Below are 20526 nucleotides of genomic sequence, written 5' to 3'. Positions count from 1 at the left end.
ACATTACAAAACAAACAAGTCTTTGCATACAACCATGGACAGGCTGGAATCAGACCTGCTTCTTTTTAGGCATGTTTGCATTCTTGGGGTGTACGAATCTTTCCGGATCTACCAGAGCTTGCTGCCTTCCCTTCGGAAAATGTTTACAGGCTAAAGAAAATTCAAAACATTCAATTAACTTGGCCTGTCTTAATCCAACATGTACACGAAATTCTCGAAGTATATCCTCCACAGTTTAAAGACGCATATTGTTATTATTCATACTATATGAACATTTTAAAACAACATTTCCTTTCCACTTTAAATGCCATTCTAGCTAGTACTACCAATTTCAACTATTTTGGAAACTTAAACATCAAGCCAGTTAACCGGGGCTAAACAAGTTACCTTCTTTTTAGCGTAGCCACCTTTTGGGCGCGCACTTTTCGATTAGGCTTCCTGCTTCATTTCCTGAATGCAGCAACTCTGCAGCCTTCTTCGAATCCTCCAATGTAGAGAGCAGCTTTGTTGTGCTCACACTGGAAAATCCTGCTAGCAGAAAAGCGAAGGGCGCAGTGGGGAATCACAACAGCAGGCTGCCGAGAAAAAACTGATCCCTCTGGAGATCCACCCCTTCCACTAACTCTGCTACTGCTTTTTCCAAGGTTGATGGGAAAGAATGAATGCAAAACTATACGGAAGTGGTACTGGACAGTTGATTGGCTGCACTAAGTTCTTGACCTTGTTTCCACGACAACCGTCAAAATGGCAAGCGACATCAACTAGGGCACTCAAAAGCATGGATTTTGATTTCGGTTTGGAGTTGAGAGACTTATGAAACCCTCTATTCGGTTACAAGGTTATTCAGAATCCCACCTGGTGCAACAATGCCAAAATATGCTTTAAACTCTCTTGTGTAGAGAGATAGTCTGCAAGTTCATGTCCTTTTTCTCCAGGTAACGGAATCAGGAATAACTGGTACAAATTATAGTTCTATTCCAACAAGCAATGCAAAGCTTTTCCGAATGATTGCATTTCCACATGTGATATAAACAGGAGTGGTGTTGGGTAGCTAAAAGATCCAGGACTCAGGCCCACAGAACAAAAAAGATGCACAGATGAGCACATGCTGATTTCCATATGCCCTGAACTCTTTCTCTGTGACTTTTGTAAAATGGAAGATAGGCAGGGGAGAGGAGGGCATTTGATTTTGGAAAAAGATCCCTCTGGCAGAAAAATTCAAGGGGGGGGGGGCAGCAGGAAGTGAAGCACATGTGAGCAAAAAGCCAGCTAACTCAGGGGGATCAGGTGCCACAGATATCCTCAGGGGCCCTGGACCTTTATTTCAGCACATGCCCATTGACAGCAAGGTGCTCCAGTCCTAGCAAACTGCCCCTAACATTTTGTCTGGATATAAGCAGGGTGGGGCAGAATGATGAATACTATCACTATTTTAACTACTCTTGATCTATGACAAGATGATTGAAGTGTACTAAAAGAAAATGCTTGGTGGTTCTGTTGTGTGTGCAAATACTTATTTTCAGGGCAATCCTATACACATACATTCAGAAGCAACCCCACAGAGTACAGTAGGGTTTGCTCCCAGGTATACTTATATAGAAATAAATTTTACTGTACAGCACTAGATAATGTGCAAATGCACTCAAACTGTAATGAATTTGGGCTGATTCACACATGCATTTTCATCACTTGATGGGCACATTAGGTGACAACTTGAATGTATGGATGAGTCACCACTGATGAAACTTTCCTTATGCTTCACATCACCTCAGTCATAATCAACATTCAGCTTCTATTCTCCAAATATACAAAAATTAAGTATAGAAAAACTGAGTGATGTACATGAAAGTGCAATCCTTTTAAAATCTTGAATTGGTTATTTTGGTCTTTTAATGCAACAATACAACCCTTGCAAGACTAGACTAACTTTGTTGTGCAAGTCTCACTGAGGATACATCAAAGGGATTACACAAAAGAAAATAATGTATAAGCCAATGTCTTTGTCTCAACTTTATATTTCTAGGCTGATTTTCTCATCCAAATGAATATACTCCTAAATCCACATTGATGTAATACATTTCTTATGACAAAAAATGATGCAAAGCTTTGGAGAGCTCTAGGCTTTTTTGTTTTTAAAACATGCTAGGTATTAATTTAAAAAACAAAATCAGGCTGTTAGGATAGAGGAGGAAAAACCCTGACTTGATAGTGAAGTTGCAGGGTTTGCATGCTCAGAACCTAAGACAAAGTCGAGAGCCATTGGTCAGTCATTCGAATTGGCTTTGGGGGTTATGTGATAGTTACAAATCACATAATGCTGCACCTAGGATTGCTAGATGCAAGAAAAGGGAAAATGTTGCCACTTAGTAATATAAAATATTATTAGTAATATTCCCACTTAGTAATATAAAATGCAACTGTTACTCAGAAGTATTCATATCTGAACAGCTAAATCAGTGTAGTAAAAGTATTTGATGCAGATTACTGAGGGGAGCTATGCTTGCTCAGGTAATTTGGCACCACAGAGCTCTGCAAGACAACAAGCTATAAGACTTGCTGAATGGCTACCTATATATTCTTACTTGCCAGGAAGATTTTCATTCTGGCATCTTGGCAAGTGGGGGGTTTGCCCCTCCTTTTTTCCAAGGCTGGGCTTTCCTTTGTAAATATACGTGGGTTGGATCCAGATTTAGATATATACAGTTGAGGTAGTAGATGTGATCTCCCTCTTCCCTCATACCCCCAGCAGCCTTCCCAGTTCCCTGAAAATATTACATAGGAAGTCAGGGGACCCAACTGAGCTGAGGGGAAAGGTGGTTCTCTAAAAAACAGATTAATCCTGCCAGTCACAGAATCCGGATCTTGAATTCAGCCCATAAGATTCTGACCTAAACCTCATGACTTCAGAGTGATGTAAGCAATTTACACTCGGAGTCCTATTTTTTTCTTGGCGTTATATACCAAAGCAATGTCAACAAAATGTACTGTACCAAATCCAAGAAAACTGTCTAATACATTTAGCTGAAGAAAAGGCATTTACAAATTCAATGGATTGGGGGGACAAACGTGTTTTCAAAATAGTTCTACACTTTAATAAAATGTATTTCTTTAAGCTAATATTTACCTACCCAAAACAGGAAGAGTATGGCAAGAATACCTAGTTCTCATGGTAGCTCATTCATTTGGCTTATATATTCTAAGGCAGTGGCATTAACAATATTCTTACGTTCACCTGCTGTACATTAGAAGCTCCTACAGCTTTCCATTTCGCAGAAGTTCGATCTCCTGCCATTTAGGGCATCATCCTATGTATATTTAGACAAAAATGAAATCTTAAGATTCCCATCATGGCCAGGTGAGGAATGCTGGGAGCTGCAGAATATTTTTTTTCTGTCTAAGCTTGCACAAGATTGGCTAGTGACAAAGTGTGGTTACCTGCTACCAAAATAATGGCAAGCGACCCTTGCAATTCAAGAGAGGAGCACACTGGCAGGAGTTTCGTTTTTCCGGCCTGTGAGCAACAAGAGCGAGAGGTAACGTACATAAGGAGCAACAACTGTGCCTAATCACCTGTCTACTTTAACAGAGGTGGCATACGTAACAAACAAGAATGTGATCCAGGAGACGGAAAATCCAAGATGCACCGCAGGCCTCCGTAAAGGCCATGGAGGGCTCGACGGGCGCGCCCTGAGCCAGCCTCGCTGCAACGAACGGCCTAGCTTCCGCAGGGCTTCCCCCTTGCATGGGCTGGCGGCAAGCAGGGCCGGGAAGCCAGAGGGGCGCGTTCTTCTCCTGCTCCCCTGCTGCGAAAGCCGAGCCCCAAGAGGCGGCGCGGCGCCCAGCTGGCTCTCCCCTCCGCCGAAACAGCCCGCCTTCCGGCGGAGCACCTCCCGGCTTCTGCGACGGGGAAGGGAGGCGGGCACGAGCAGAGCACGCCTTCCGCGTCGTCACCCAAGCGGGCTGCCGCTTGGCCTGCTCTCGTGGGCGGAGCGGGACACGGAGGCAGGAAGCAGCCATGGCGGACTGGGGCCGAGGTGAGGGTGCGGGAGGGCTGGAGGGGACGGGACGGGAATGCCGCTGCTCTGCCTTCGGGAGAGGTGGGCGTGTTTTGCTTCAGTGCTTTGCTTCTACTGCCCCGCGGGGTTTCCCTCTCGGACAGGGTGGGGAGTAAGGGAGGGAAAGGCAGTCGTGTGCGACCCCTTCTCAGCTTAGGGCTGTCTCGTTTTTCCCTTGGTCGAGGCTTCTGTACTTTTTGGAGCTGCCTAAGCATCCAAAACGCAAAGCAGTTTTCCCATCGTAGGCCATTTGCCGGTGGCGGCAGCTTTGCCTGTGGAATTTGTGTCAGGCGGTTGTGAAAGGTACAACTAGGAAAAAGGGAACAAAACAAAGAACAAAAAAGCCATCGACAATACCACTACTCCATCTCCCTTTCTTCCTTCTCTCATGCTGGGTTGTCCGGTTCTCCCATTTTTCATCTGCCAGTTACAGGCCTTGGCTGGGACACAAGGAAGAAAACAGTGTTGCTTCAGAGCATAAGAGATGTTGGCTAGGTGTACTGTTTATGGAACTGGATTTGTTTTACCAGCGTGGCTTTCAGTAGAGACGTGGAATTCGTTGCATTTCCCTCGAGTGCACTTCTTGTTTGGTGCAAGGAGGAAGCTGCTGTGTTTCTGTGGTTGTGAAAACTGCCTAGATCTAAACTAGTAGCACAAAAGAACCCACAGATTTGCCAGTATCCTTTTGTTTCAACAGCTGGGTGTTTACTTAGCTGTATCTATGTCATGTGATTCATCTATGTTTCAGGTCAAAATGCGTGCGCTGTGGATGATATGCTAGATGATGAAAATAAGCGCATGACAGAAAACTTAGCCACTAAAGTCACCCGGCTAAAAACGGTTTGTACATCACTTAAATTTTGCTTACTCCTAAACCAAAGTGATTGTGTTACTAGGTGCTAAAGATGGGCATATAAATAACAAGTAAAGAAGTAACCATTGTTTGTTTCTGTGTTTTGGATAGCTTGCGCTAGATATTGACAAAGATGTGGAAGATCAAAATCACTACTTGGATGGCATGGTAAGCATCTATTAGTACTATAGTACTAATACCCAATAGATACAGAGATCCTTATCTAGGAAAGGGCAATTGATTTCTATGGAAACCGGTTTCCTGAGTTGGTTACACCCTTTTTCTCACACAGGAGGTTGCTGTGTGGATTGTGGAGAGAAAAATCACTCCATGTTATATAGTCCTGGTAACAGATATGGTGCTGTCCTCATTCATCTCTTTACCAAAAGGGATTAAACTTGAACCTGTTAGACTTCTGTTGATAGTGACTGGGTGTACATGTGGATGCACCCTTTGTTCTGAGATCTGTTAAGAAAAGATGGAATAGCTGCACTATGGGAACTCCTCTCTGGAAGCACCCCTGAAATTTAGCGACACAGTATCTAATTATACTATAGAATAATTGTGTAAGGGACGCAGGTGGCAATTATACTATAGAATAATTGTGTACTGTATGTTATTTTTTTAAAAAAGAAATTAGTCTTTGCTGAGCTTTTAAAATCTAATTCTAGTATGTAGGAAACTTTTGAATGCCAGCTGAAAATTGTTTAGCAAAACTTAATTTTAGATGGGTTCAACTTTGGTTTTATGCTAACTAGAACATTATGATATGTTTTCAGTCTGCGAAATCACATGTAATAACTTGCATCTTTTGCATTCTTGCTCTGACCATTGTATGCCATGGTGACATTTAGGTTCAAATTTCAGTTCTATCGTATAGCTCACTAGAAAGACATCTGGCAAGTGACTTTCATTCTATTGTTATGAGGATACTTGGTACACTAAAGTGCTATAAAATTGTTAGCAGTGTTACATTTTAAATCTATCTGATGTATTTATGTTGGAATGTGTGTGCATATGTCTGTGTTTAGTAGAAATTGCCCTTCAAAGAGTTAAGCAGCAGTAAATGGAATTTGGATTGACTGAACTCTCTCTCTCTCTCTCTCTGAAATAGTCTAGTTCCTTTAACATGGAATTTGAAAGAACTCTAGATCAACAATATAATTTTCTTTGTTGCTTGAGAATATAGGAGCTATCTGTTTCAATAAGCAATATCTTCTAAGTATCTTATTTTACCTTTTTGTTTTAGGACTCTGATTTTATGAGTGTGACAGGTCTTTTAACGGGGAGCGTGAAGCGTTTCTCCACTATGACCCGATCAGGAAGGGACAATCGCAAACTTCTTTGTTATGTCTCTGCTGGACTAGTTGCCGTCTTCTTCATCCTCTATTACTTGGTGACAAGAGCACGGACTTGAGAGGGATTGTCAAGATTTGTACTGAATGTTTATTAAAGTGGGGCAAACCCCTGATAATGAAGGGGGAAAAAAACTTTGGGAGCCTGCCAAGTGTGCATCCTGGGAAGAACTGTTCAAATGTTCACAGTGATCCACAGTCTCCAACATGGACTCCAGTGTTCTCTTTCAATTGTCCTGAGCTGATTTCTTTACTTAAAATAGGATATTGTTTTCTCTAAGTACTACTTCTGAAGGCTTAAATACAGCACAATTCAACTCCTTGAAATGAAGCCTTCATACATTACTTTTCTGTCTCTGCTGGGCAGAAGGAAAAGCATGCTGGCAATGCGGTCTCCTATAGTTTTATGGTTCATCAGGAAAATCCTGAAATCTCATAGCAGAAATGGTCCCATACTCAAGTTAGAGTTTTAAAAAGTATCACCTGGAGTACTATGATACTATGATACCTGCATCTCCTGGGAACAAGTGTACTGCTCTTCTGGACAACTTATTTCAAATGTAATTGTTTAACTTTATCACCACTTCCTGGAAATATCAACATTTAAGTTTACTAAATCATCTTTGCTTGTTGTTCTTAAGGATTTGCTTTCTAGAACAGAAGTATGTTCAAAATACTCAGAATGAAGTGAAATGAAAACTTACATAAATGGTGTTATCACTTCTTCATTTTTCCTTCCTGTTTTTGGCTAGATTATTTACATTTGTCTTTGACAACAAATCTTACAACAAGTTAAAATACCTTCATTTAAAAAAAATTGTTTTAATCAACCTTCCTCCTTGGTGGTTTTTTTTTAATTGATTCACTAATTCTAGATTGAAGCTGCAGTCCTATGCAAACTGTCTTGGCAATGTGTCAATGAACTCAGCAAGGCTTAATTCTCAGCAGACATATATAGGATTGCACAGGAACTCTCCTGCTTAATGATTCCCCTCTCCTGAAATCTTACAACTTTAGCACTCCTCAGTTTTAATATTTACTCCAAGGTTTTGGTACCTGGAGTTCCAACAGTGTATTAACAGCAAAACTAAGGCCAAGCTGTATTTACTTAACATTGCAATTCAAGGCATGTGGACTGAGAACTAAGCTGCTTCTAAGCAAATGTGTTTAGAATTACAGCTTAAGCTTTTTGTGTCTTGCCTGGCATTCTGTCATTAAGCTGCCAATGGCAATCCATTGTATGTCTTGGCAGGTACAACCTGTTGATCTTCATCTTTAGCATTTGAGTGAATATTCTACCTTGGGTGAATCTTGCCCTTGCTGTCAACTATTTCATTACATTTCCCCATAGCAATAGTACCTTCGCCTGTAAGTTAACTTGAGAATAAAATTAAACAAATTGAATACATTTGTTAATGTACCTTATTTTCTGCAAGTATACCTGCCTCAAGAATTCATTGTGAAATACGGTAAGATGTTACTAAGGCCTGTTTTTAGTTTCTTTTTATCGTTGTTGTTCACTACACTAAAATCTACTGGATGAAGTATTATGTATAAACATTTTTCCTAAATAAAATCATCACAACAGCAAAACTGGAAGAATGCATATTTAACCCTTTCTTTTCCCATGCACTCAAAATCTTTTCTTCCACAGCTGTGAGTTCTGGGGGGTGGGGGGCAGGGGAGACAAGATACCGGTTTCTCCTCAAATTAGCATTAATTGCTTCTGTTTTGAGGGAAAGGTTAATTACCTCCCCAGTGCTGCTGTGCCAATCGAATTTATAGGCCCTGTGGCTGCTTTTAAAGTTCTAAAAAACAAAAAAAAACAAAGCACTGAGCAATCTATTTACAGATCCTCTGCATCATTTTTTGGACCTAGGGTCCTTTTGCTTAAGAAACAAGAGGTGTGTGCTTTTGGAAGTTCTCTTAAGTGATGCATTCATCATAGAGTATGATAAAATGCAAATTTTATTTTGTGGGTAAAATACAATCGTGTCTGATAACTTTATACAAGGGTAGTGGCTAATAAGGCAGATTTCATTTTTTCTCTTGTAGTTTCCCCTCCCCCCTCCCCCCACCGGCTCTCCTCTGGAGCATTAGGGAATCCTTTGGGGAAGACTTGAGAAGTGTGCTGAGGTGAGGAGGTCTGATTGCCCAGTGTTGGATGTAGCCTCCTAGCTGAATTGTGGTTAACTGGACAGAGAGGAGGACTTGGTTCCTGGAGACTTTTATTTATCAAGGAATTACAAATACTGCTATACTGCTTAATATGCCTCTTCTATGAGTTCAGTGTATGATCTTGTGGGGAAAATAGCTGTTGCAGCCTTGGATGCCCATCTGTAAAATGGTCTTCCTCAGGGTTGCCATGAGAGTACACATAATATGCAAAGGATACCAAGCAAGGAAACTGGTGAAACCTCATTTTTACTATTTCTACCTTTTGTTTCTGCAAGGGTGGCAGAAATAGTCACTGCAGGGTCAGTGATTTTAGCTGCTGTGTTAAGAATAGGGTCTTGATTCCTGAGTGAATTGCAAAGCATCGTAGTTATATCTGAATCTTTACTATGCGTTCTGTGAAAAAGCGCAAATGTTCTACTTTGGGCTCCATCCTTACAATTTTCATAGGGTGCCTTCTAAAGATAAGAGTGAGCTTGTATTGAATAGCTGGGACATGAAATAAACATTGATTTCCTGATTTATTTTTTAACACATTTCACAGCTGAAGACAGTAAAAGGAATATACAAAGTACTTTTATATGAGTTATTGCAAGGATAAACAAGTTCCATGAAATGGTTCTGGATCAGGAATCCACATAGCATTTTTCATAAACATGTATATATAAAATATATTGAATCCAAAGTTCTGGAGAATGACACCATGTCTATACGTGAGTGTCAAAATTTACAAGTGTATTCAAGGGGCTCAAAGTAGCAAGTAAGTTTGCAATGTTTGTAAGTTTCCTTCATCCCCAGAGGAAACTGGCACATCCCTTAGTCCGAGATGAGAATTTCAGTCTTGAACAATAATCAATTTCTGAATATTTGAAATGGTCCTTCAGTGCTGGTATCTGTAAAAATACAGTCAAGCAGCTGCTGATGGTTTAGATGCCATGCAAATAGGCAGCTTTAAAATGTGGAGGAACATGATATGGCAGTAGAAAAATCAGTTTGCTTCTGTGCAAGGAACAAGTTCAGTAGACATCCACAATCACAGGTGTTGTATAATCTGAGTGTCTTATTCCAAAAGTGACAACTGGAGCGCAAGATTTGGTCAATGACAACTAGGAGGAAGAAAACATAAGGTGAGGCAGACTACTTTTTCATTAACCTATTCTTAATCATTTTTATTTTTGAATCTATCCTCTTGGCAAAACAGGCTGTTTCCTGCTGCTTTTCTGAATGAGGAATGTTAAGTGCAAGTAAGTATAATGGGTTATAACTGGGAAACTCAGCCCAGGCAATGAAACGGGGGGTGGGGGGGGTTAGATAACCTGAAGAACTTGAGTCCCTGAATGTACATATCTTTTTATAGAGAAATGTGAATGTTTTTTCACCGCAACAGCCACTTGCCATGATGTGACCACTTCCCAATGTGTTCTTGCTACAAAAGAATATTCACTTGTGTTGTGATTGGGTTTTGCAGGGCCTACATGAACAGTGCAAAATTTCCCAAGGCATTGTAAGATCTTGGCAGCTCAGAGTCCTCCAATAAGTTTCACTAAAATGCTTTTTCAAGTCATTCTAGAGCAAAGGTAGATAACTTTGCCATCTTTCTCAGGGCCCTGGGATGCATTTGGCAGTTTTTCAGGACTTTCTCTTTTCTATAAAGGTAAAGGTTTCCCCTTGATGTGAAGTCCAGTCATGCCTGACTCTAGGGGGCGGTGCTCATCTCCGTTTCCTAGCCGAGGGAGCCAGCGTTTGTCCGCAGACAGTCTCCATGGTCATGTGGCCAGCATGACTAAACACCGAAGTTCACAGAACGCTGTTACCTGCCCATCAAAGTGGTACCTTTTCATCTACTTGCATTTGCATGCTTTCGAACTGCAAGGCTGGCAGGAGCTGGGACGGAGCAACGGGAACTCACCCCGTTGTGCAGATTCGAACTGGCAACCTTTCGATCAACCAGCCCAGCAGCAGAGCAGTTTAAACCACTGCGCCACCTACATCCCTGTGTCTCTTTTCTATACCCCTTCACAAATTATCTCTTTTCTGTTCCACCCAACCCCACCCCCCATGGATTGTGGAACCTAGAAGGAAAGGAATAAAGACTAAAAATTAAGACTAAAATTTGTAAAACAAACGAACAGGCAAAACAAAAACAAAGCCCTGCTAAAGCAGATGCCTTGAGAAAGCAAGTTCAGACCACAAGTCCCTTCACATGCTGCATGTCCATGTGCTCAGGACAGATGTTGCCATGCCTACTATTACGGTTGCCTTTATTTCATTTCTGTGCCACCCAATATTTGAAGATTTCTGGGCAGTTCACGAAATGACAACACAAAACTATAATGTATTTTAAGATAGTGTACAAAATTCAAAAACAATTTAAGGCAGCATCCCTATGGCTCCTACACATCATATGGAGAGAGGGCACAGGATCCTCTGGATTCCCAGAACCAAGGCTGGAAACAGAATGCCTATCTCAGATCCGAGAATCCATGCTCTAGGACCCAGGCCTGCCCTCCCCGCATCCGGCTAATACAGAAAGAACAGCACAGGCTGCCACTGCAAGGTCAGGAATTTGACTTTGGAGTGGAAGTAAAGGAGGTGTTCTTGTAGACAGGGAGGTGAGAGGACTGCAGAGGTAAGGATATAACTTATACTATGCAGTGCCCCCCCACTAGTGTAGACAACCAAAAGGGACCATCAAGCAGAAATGCAGAGTGGGAGATGGAGACGGGAATTATGGAAGCTGCAATCCAGTGCATCTGGAGGGCACCAGGTTAGTGAAAGCTGCTCAAAGGTATTGACCTCTGGAATCATAAAACTGAAGGGTATTGCTAAGCTACCCCATATCAGCCCCTCACTTCTTTTCCAGTTACATCTGGACAATTAATCTACACTCATTCCTCTCCATTATCTTCTGGCAAACTTCATGCTGTTTGCCAGGAAAGGATGTGATGTCTGTTACAGGGTAGATAATCAGCAACAATGGAAAACAATTAAAAATAGAAGGAAGGAAGCTCTTTCACACCTTTCCTACTTCATAGTCTGCAGGTCCAGGTATTTTGTTATTTTGAAGATTCCTGATTTGGCCACCCATTGAGTACTTCGGTGCCCTCTTTTTGTAGATCTCTGTGGCTGGCTTCTGATATGCGGCAGGACCTGGGGTCTAGAAGAAAACAGCAGGGTTTCCAAGGATTTTAAAAATGTATAGCCTGAATCTTGGAATTTCCTAGGAAAGCCGAGGGGCTAATTATGTTATACTGAAGTACTAGCAGCAGCCATTTCTCTCATTTTTAAAGCACCGTCTCATTTTCACATCCTTCTGTGTTCTAGTTCATCCTGATTTGTGCCCCTAAGAGTGCAATTATAAGCATGTCTACTCAGAAATGCATCGAAATGAGTTCAGTGCAGATTACTCTTTGGTAAATGTGTACAAGAGTGCAGTACTGGTCACAATTTTATGCTTCAGCTGGCTGAGACAAGTGCCTCTAAAACCTTAAATCCCTATCAAATATCTCTTTCTCTTCCCTTTCTCATTGTCTTCCAACAGATCTGTTATTCAAGAAAAAATAGATTCATGTCTTGAGCTATTGCAATAAAATATTTCCATATAATGGCTAGTGTTCTGCTACTTTTTGATGGATGCACTGAAAGTATTCAGTATATCCATATCCATATGTTCATATTGCTTGGTCATGTGTGATCTATCAGTTCAGATAAAAAATTAAAAAGCAAAGTTGAAAATAGGTATGACGTGGTAAACCAAAACAAAGAGTCTACACATGACAACTAAATTAAAGTTGATTGTAAAGTGGAAAATTGACAAAAAGGAACAAAACAAAGGTGAAGCAATTGTGAAATGTTGTGTGATGTCCTTTAGCCTGTGATGTCCATTGTTAGGGCTAAAGGACATAACAATCAACTTGATACCTGTTTTTGAAGAAGTAATTTCAGCACAAAGATGTAGGACAAGATATGACACCAGGTATAAGCTAAGCAACAATATGAGTTAGAGTAAAATATTAATTACTGAATAAAGATTCAAACAAATGACTCCAAAATTTGTTTGATTTTACTATTGGTAACTACAGAGAAACAAGACATGAAATGAGCCTACAGATCCTACCTTATGAAGATCTTCATCAAACCGCCCGAGTTTGCTCTTCCCTGTTATGGAATAAGAAGGGCTGGCAGAGGTGGCCGCTGTGTGAGATCCAAGCACTGCAGGGACCATGTAGGTGTTAGGACCTGAAAGAGGGAAAAAAGGGCACTGTGAGGAGCCTCCACAGAGCCAGCAGAAGAGGCGTATAATGGTTGGGCTCCAAAATGCTATGCTGGCTTTGCCAGACGGTTTGGTAAGACTAGGAAGTGTTTGCCTATTTTTCTTTGAGCACATCAAGCCACCCTAATGCATCAGAAATTACTTTTGAATGTTTGCTGCTTTCTAAATTAGGGGCCTTTGGAGGGTGCTGCTCAGTCTCTGCAGTGCTCAAATCCTAACATTTAAAAAGACAAGCAGCATTTTAAATGTTAATATCATTGAATTTTATTTGGCCAGGGCGGCTTATTTTATTCCAATGTATATATTTTAATTGTTATTGTTTTAATTTATTGTGTATTTTATTATGTTGTGAGCCGCCCCGAGGCTACGACAAGGGGCGGCATAGAAATGTTTTAATAAATAAAATAAATAAATACTGTGTATAACCAGCCACTGAACACGTAGCACTGCAGCCTCCACCGTGGCCTCCCCGCCATCAGAAAACACCTTCCTAAATGAAGGAATCGTAACACTACAGTCCTATGGTCACTTGTTTGTGAGGAAGTCCTGCCTTGCTCAGTTGGGCTTGCATCCATGTGAACATGCTCAAATGGACGTGCATGCTACTACAGGGGAATTCATTTGTGTCAAGTCCTTAAAACGTATTTATTTATAAACCGCACAGTTCTAAGGATGCTAGGCAGCCTAGATGGTCACAAGATTCTCTGGAGTCCAGGTCCAATGGCAGAAACTTGGTAAAGTGTCAGCAGTGGGGCTTTGAGCTTGGCGTGCCTTCCTCCCACCCCTGCAGCCAGGGCAGAGAGCATTGCCCTTGACGGAAGCAGCCTCAGAAACAGGCTTCCAGGGCAGGAAAGAGAGTGCGGGGTGGGAGACAGGCTGCACCAGCACATGGAGTGTTCTGGGAGTGCCTCTCCTGCCCTCCCGCTGGCTCCAAGGTGGGACGTGGGGGAGAAGTACAGCCGCCTCAATGGGAGGAGGGCAGACAGGCGAACTTGGCCTCTGCACTCCGCCAGGATATTCCATACCCCTGTGTTCAGGGAGGCAACTGTGCCTCAAACTGATTGTACTCGAATAAAATACTTTTTTTCTAGGTGTTTTACGGTAAAGGTAAAATATCTAAGAAAATGATTATTTAATCTGTTCTTTATGTTTAAGCTATAAGTAAAATCATGATAAATCTTATAGACATGTCAGCATAGCATGAAATACAATATCACATTGCAGGGATCACCATAATGAACCCCCCAAATGCTGAAAGTTTGAAACCATTTATTTATTTTCAAGGATAGGCTAGACATGCACATGGAAGGCATGTCACAAGTGGAGCTGGCTGGAGACGGGGGTCAGTCTAGATGGCCCAGGAGACCCCTTCTGACTCGCTCTGTTTCTATGTTTCCATTTATGTTAAAAGCCTGGAAGAGCAGGAATGTCTTAACCTGGCATCAACAATTTAGTAGTGTGGACAGCAAGTGAGTGTATAGAAGCTGCTGCAACAGATTCCTTCAAAGGAAATCACAAAACAAGTTCAAGGGATGCATCTTACCTGGTGTGTTGTCCACTTTCGCACCAGAAGTCCTGCATGACAAGGAATGCACAGGGGCAGTTTTATAGATAATTTTATGCCCCTTTTCGGGCGAGTATGAGGCTGGGGAAAAGAGAGAGCAATGGTTGACATTAGATCAAAAACCACTTTTTACCCCTTTAGATGGGGTACTAAAATTATGCACTAAAATCTTTGAGCGCCTCTCTCCTGAATCCTGCACTTTGAAAAGTGTATTTTCTATGAGCAGGGAGGATGGGTGGGGGAACCCTCACCAGATCTGGTTTTAAGGTATATAAAGTAATTTTAAGGTAATTTAAAGTAATATAAAGGGCAAACGTACATCTTGTGCACTAAGCTATGTGTGAAATGGTGGAGAAAAATGGCCCTATGATTTATTATCCAGTCGGGAGCTGGGTGTACATATTAGCAATCCATTGAAGCACCTTTTTATTATATTTTCTGCATATTTTAAGCCAAGTACACCCGATATACCAGATGCAGGGGTATGAGTTGAGGCCACTTTTAGCCCGATGCCCAGATACACCTTTGAGAAAATATTCTTGTGGACTAGAAATAATTCCTAAAGGTGAAACTGAGTAAGACAGAATCTGTTCCATCTCCTGATCTGACAAGATGTCTTTGCGTTCACGCGCTAAAACCTTTCCACTGTCTTAGGGGAGCAGATCCAATTGAAACATCCCTTGGATGGAGGAGTGCTACTCACCAGGACCTGGGGTAGTCTCCACTCTCACTCTGGGGCGACCAGCCATTGTGTAAGCAGGAGCAGATTTCCTTCCCCTGCAAGTCATGGAGCCCTGCACTTTGTAAGGACCTGGAGGACAGTCTTTGCTGGCAGGAGGTCTTGAACCACCCAAACTATAGGCAGGGGCTCTCCTTTTGGTTGGGATGTGAGAAACATAACCTGAAAAACACAAGCCTCTTACATCCAAATGGTTTCGGTGCAAACGGTTGCCATGCTGCCTGGGTTCATACCATGTGACAACCCATTTGGGTGAAAAGCCATGGTGGATTGTTGTGTCATGTGGACCCAGATCATTCCTTATAAAATGCTTCACCTTTTAAAAGGGACCAGAATTTTGACAGCCAGTTGTCAAAATATCAAGCCCTTTTCCAAGTGGGTGGCTCATATTTGGCCATGTTCTTCAGCACATAGCCTCAAGAACAAGTGGAAAAGTGTGATCACACTTCAACAGCCAAGTCTCAAAATAAAATATAAAATAAAAATGAAATAAATGAAATGAAATGAAATGAGGATCTTGCCATGGAGGAGTTGCAAATACCATCATCCCTTTTTGCAAGCATGGTTTGCTTGTGCTTTTGGTCCAGCTTGACAGCTTGCCTTTTGACAGCTATCAAATCAAAGGGGAAATGATGGCTGTTTGGAGTCCCTCTGGATCAATGACCAGGATGGGTACCTGCTGCACTTTGCCAGCAGGTAGCTCCCTGAGCATTGCTGAGGCAAGTCTCCAAATTTTCAGACTTCGGCAAGCATGCAGGTGCATACTTGTGAAAAAGCATACACATACATGCAAACACAGGCACACGGCCCACACACAAATATTTGCACACACTGGGGGTACAAAATGATTTAAATATGTGTTTGTAACCAACATACTGCTTGGACACTTTGAAGGGGCTGTTAGTGGATGTCAGAATGGGGATTGCAAAAACCAGTGTCAAGCTAGAGGTCACAATTGCCACAAAATGCGAGGGGGGGGAAGGCAGGGAGGGTGAGCCCAAAGCAGCTCATGATCATGGTGGGGAGGGCAGCAAGCCAATGCCAGCTGCCCCAAGTGCTGCTGGGGCACTTCTGAGGCAGCTGCCCCGGCAGTTTGCTGGGGAGGGGAGGCGGGGTCAGCAAGAGCAGCAAAGGATTTTTATCACTCTTGTCTTGCTTGACAGTTCCTGGTACATATGATGGGGTCTGTTGCATAGGTTCAGATGACACAACAACTCATTGCGGGTACAACAACCCCTGTGACAATCCATGAGTTGTCGGGGTAGCTTGATGTGCCTGGACCATTCCCCACAGGATGATTTGTTCAAGTTGTCAGGACACTGCACCTCACCTCCATCAGGGGCATTAGTATAAGGAACAACATTGTAATTAAATTCCCTGCTGTGTTAGGAAAATAACATGAAGTAGGAAAATCTGATGACAACTCTCTCACTGTTCAGATAGTTTGGCTCCGGGAGTCTTGTGATATTGGATTTTGTGCTTCTATATACATCTGACAAAGTAGGATCTGTCTTAGGAAAGCTTCTACGAGATGATCTATTTGTTGGTCTCCAATGTGGCCTTTCAGGTTCTTTGTTCTTTGGGGGCTTGTATGGCATGATGACAGCATGTCAGGATCCACAGAACCCTGATTAGAATCTAGGCTGTATGTCAATCAGTCATATCAAGAATGAATGTCACCCGTGGGACTTTGGCAGGATGACCTTCAGAAATTCTTCAGGCCCGAGAAGTGTAACATTCAGCCTTAACCAGTAAAAAAGAGTCATCTCTGCTATTTCCAAAATTCATAGAGAATAATATGTTAGTATAATTTCTCATTTCATGAGTATATATCAGGAAAAATAGGCACAATCTACTAGGAAACTTTTCTGAATGAACCCCGCTGAAATGAGAGCTTCGCAAAAGTGTGTGCATCCCTTTCAGTGGGGTTTGCACAGCATGTCATCTCAGAAGGTTGTTCCCCAAGTGGGGATGGTTCACCTGCATGTGAAAAGTGATGGGAGAGAAATTAATGATGCCTCCTACAGTTTTTAAAGGCATGATCAAATCACCTTGAAAAAAGAACAGCAAAAGGTTTCTTTCTTCCTACTTACCTATGCCTGGTTGTATGTAGTATTTGGGCCCAGGGCTGGTATACTGGGCCATGATTGGGCCTCTGGGACGATGAGGCCTCCATGTCCCCACCCATCCTCCATTACTCATGATGGGAGCTTATTCCAAAGCCTAAGAAATGAAAAAGGCAGGCTGGATTCTTTAAAGCGCAGGGTTAGGTATATCCTTCTGTGTATTTCAGTGAAAAACTCTAAATTCTTTCAAGGATGACATAGGGCTGGCAGAATTTGTGTCTACTTATTTAATATGAATGTGAGGAGTTGCCCTGGTTTGCATATAAGGCTAATCCATGGTTTATTTAACTCATAGGTTGTTGAATCCTGATTTGTCAGGATGCATAAATCCAGTCATGCTAACAAACCATGATTTTCTAACCTAAGACAACTCAGGAAGAGAACCCGTGGTTTGTGAACTCTGGATTATTTAAACTGTGGAATGTCAATACATGTGAACCCAGGAGCTGGGGTTTTTCATGGGTTGTTTTGCCGGGCTATAGAGGCCCAGCAGGCAAGACTGATAAAAAAAATACCAGCCAATCTACATACTAGTGCTGCATAGGCATTTGGAATACACAGATGGCGCATGTAAAGGAGAAAACAAACAATAATGCACCCATGACAAGTGCATTTTAGGGGAGGGGAAGATTTGTGCTATGTATTAAAGTCCTGGGAGAGAAATGGCAATATATTTCACATTAACGTGTCCTTCCTGAGCCTTTTTTTCCCCTGGCACAAGCACTATTGATCATGTAAGATTCAGCTTTCAAGAAGGCAAACTAAGGCAGCAGCCTTAGTTTAATGGCCTGTCTATAATTCAGTTATAATTTGCATGTGCTGGTAGAAATTTGCTGCTTCTAACTGGTGAACCCAAGGCTGGGGTGAAACATGAGCTATCTTTCTTGGGGATAGGGGCAACCCTATGTACAAGCTTTGAGCGATCTTTCTTTGCATATCACTCCTGGGAATGCCCACACTCCTTTGCTGCCAATGGAGCTTTCAAAAAATCTTTCTAAATCCCCACATGGGTGGTGATAGTGGGAAAATTTGGGAGTGGGGTGGTGGTGGGGAAGCAGCTGGGTAGAAAAGTTTAAGCTTCCCTACCCTCACACAGTGGGCCAGATCTGGATCAGAGACCACCCCCCATCCCGCCCCTGTGCTTATGCTAAGGTCAGCATAATGTTAAGGAACAGCTGCCTGGTGTGTATTGAACATAGCATGCCATTCAGCGAAACAAAGGGGTGCTCAAGAAAATGGTGGCTGGGCTTGAGCATCTTTGAAAGAATGCCATAAAAAGGCAGGAGAGCTGCATTGCTTTGTGGTCACTGAGCGGAAGCATCGGGCATGCACCATCCTTACCCCATCAAATGCTATGATCACATCATCATCATTATTGCATTACATTTCTATACAACCCATAGGCAAAGCTTTCCAGGCAGTTCACAACATTTAAGTCACCCATCCGGATTTCAGTCAGGCCCAACCCTACTTAGCTTCCGAGATGAGGAAGGATTGGGCACTTCAAACTGTACAGAAACTGTGTTGTAGTGGGAGGAGTCCCAGGCAAGCTCTGTTATCTACCTGCTGAAAGCAGGCAAGGGGCTTGAGGTGCACGCTGGCCGGTCCAGGGTACACCAGAATGTGGCCCACCTTTGGCAGCCATGCCATATTGTGCATCCCTGGCAGTCTACAGGGCCACTTCCTCACTGCAGCCAGTGGGTGTTTGCTGTGTACCTCAGCAGTGCTAGCTGGGGGAACCCTGCAAACCAATCATACATGCTTGTAACATGTAAGGTTGTGTGTGTGTGTGTGTGTGTGTGTGTGTGTGTGAGAGAGAGAGAGAGAGAGAGAGAGAGAGAGAGAGAGAGAGAGAGAGAGAATATGGGTTGGATCCAACCCTCATGCAAGAAGATGTCCAGACTTGTAGTAGGAATTCTCTGTCCTCTCCTCTCCCCTGTGGGTTTCTGTGCATGCACCATATCTATTCTGGAGGGTTCCCCAATCCTCTGAAGTAGACCTGGGAGGCTGCAGGGAGGGGGAAAGTATTCTGCAAGCATGGTGGAACAACACAGTTAGATTCTCTCTCTCTCTCTCTCTCTCTCTCTCTCTCTCTCTCTCTCTCTCTCTCTCACACACACACACACACACACACACACACACACACACCCACCTATCTTTAAATTCAAATATTCTTCAAAGAATCCTGCTGAAGGTGCTAAAATTAACAGAGAATAGGGCACACACATTTTTCCTAATACAGAAAATAGCAGCTTATGTGTCAGCATGATTTTAATAGAAAATGAGTTAATGTCTTTTCTCCCTGGCACTGTGCTCCCAATTCTGTATCACCACCCATTTCCCATGTTCAGTATCTGCTATTGTCTAAATATTAAAGAGACTGATCCAATTATCGCATTTGGTCATCAAGTCCAGTTAGGGGAGAATCTCAGTTTTGCTGAATTTAATATTGTAACAGCTAAAGGTTTCACCTGAAGATTGCCGGGCTCCCTCTAGAGTAAACTGGACATATTGCCATTTCCTTCTGATGTGCATGTAGAAGACAAAAATAGCAGGCAAGGAACAACAACAATAGCAACAACAAGACTCAATTAAAAATTTAGTGGTTGATGGGACAAGGAAAAGCAGGCGCTCATTTAATATCATTTATGGGAGCTGCAAGTTTAGATGGGAGCTGTCAAAACTCAGGCTACCTCTGAAAAAGGGGTTTTGATAGGGCTAAGCAGCATTGTCCCACATCCCCACAGGATATATAGGTTAAATTTGGCAATTCTGCACATACTCAAACAAAATAACCCAATCCAGTCTGCTGCCACTTGCCAGACTGGAAATGCTGCTGAATTCCACTGGGCTAATCCCTGCTAACAAAAGTGTGTATAGTCAAGGCTATGGTTTTCCTAGTTGTAATGTATGGCTGTGAAAGTTGGACCATAAGGAAGGCTGAATGCCGAAGAACTGAGCTCTTTTAATTGTGATGTTGGAGGAGACTCCTGTGAGTCCCTTGGACTGCAAGGAGTTCAAACCGGTCAGTCCTAGAGGAGATCAACCCTGACTGCTCTTTAGAAGGCCAGATACTGAAGATGAAACTTAAATACTTTGGCCACCTAATGAGAAGGAAGGACTCCCTGGAGAAGAGCCTAATGCTGGGAACAATAGATGGCAAAAGAAGGAGGGGACAGCAGAGGATGAGGTGGCTAGATGGAGTCACTGAAGCAGTTGGTGTGAGCTTGAGTGGACTCTGGGGGATGGTGGAGGACAGGAAGGCCCGGAGCAATGTTGTCCATGGAGTCGTGATGGGTTGGACACGACTTCACAGCTAACAACAACAACAAAAATACAAAACAGGATTCCTAGCATTGCCCATGCCCAAGCACAGGAGTGAGAGA

General features: G+C 42.6%; 3 protein-coding genes across 6 annotated transcripts in view; 1 reads left to right on the top strand and 2 right to left on the bottom strand.

Moving 5' to 3' along the window:
• RIC8A (RIC8 guanine nucleotide exchange factor A) overlaps positions 1–3864 on the bottom strand; it is a 32722-nt gene extending 28858 nt beyond the window's left edge. The window contains exons 1-3 of one of the 4 annotated variants that reach the window (XM_044426024.1): positions 3571–3864; positions 388–531; positions 56–150 (exon numbers count right to left, since the gene is read on the bottom strand). The gene's annotated coding sequence lies outside the window, so the exon portion shown is untranslated. Of the gene's footprint in view, positions 1–55; positions 151–387; positions 3550–3570 lie in introns of those variants that run through there. The other 3 variants (XM_044426022.1, XM_044426020.1, XM_044426021.1) reach the window with 3 other exon arrangements.
• A 112-nt stretch (positions 3865–3976) lies between these two features.
• Positions 3977–7856, top strand: BET1L (Bet1 golgi vesicular membrane trafficking protein like). Its single transcript, XM_044426083.1, has 4 exons — positions 3977–4034; positions 4804–4895; positions 5020–5076; positions 6158–7856. Exons 1-4 carry the CDS (start codon positions 4016–4018, stop codon positions 6323–6325), a joined length of 336 nt encoding a protein of 111 aa, XP_044282018.1. The 5' UTR covers positions 3977–4015; the 3' UTR covers positions 6326–7856.
• Positions 7857–9454: 1598 nt separating this feature from the next.
• On the bottom strand, positions 9455–17216 carry ODF3 (outer dense fiber of sperm tails 3). The gene is made up of 6 exons (XM_044425972.1): positions 17108–17216; positions 14979–15176; positions 14255–14356; positions 12556–12677; positions 11458–11595; positions 9455–9544 (listed from the first exon to the last, which is right to left on the bottom strand). The coding sequence occupies exons 1-6, from the start codon at positions 17214–17216 to the stop codon at positions 9455–9457; spliced, it is 759 nt and encodes a 252-aa protein (XP_044281907.1).
• Positions 17217–20526: the final 3310 nt, after the last annotated feature.

This window comes from Varanus komodoensis, unplaced genomic scaffold, assembly GCF_004798865.1.
Source record: "Varanus komodoensis strain SLA01 unplaced genomic scaffold, ASM479886v1 scaffold16, whole genome shotgun sequence".
Lineage (NCBI taxonomy): Eukaryota > Metazoa > Chordata > Lepidosauria > Squamata > Varanidae > Varanus > Varanus komodoensis.
Note: the sequence above shows the minus strand (reverse complement) of the source record. Positions and strands in the feature narration are given on the sequence as shown.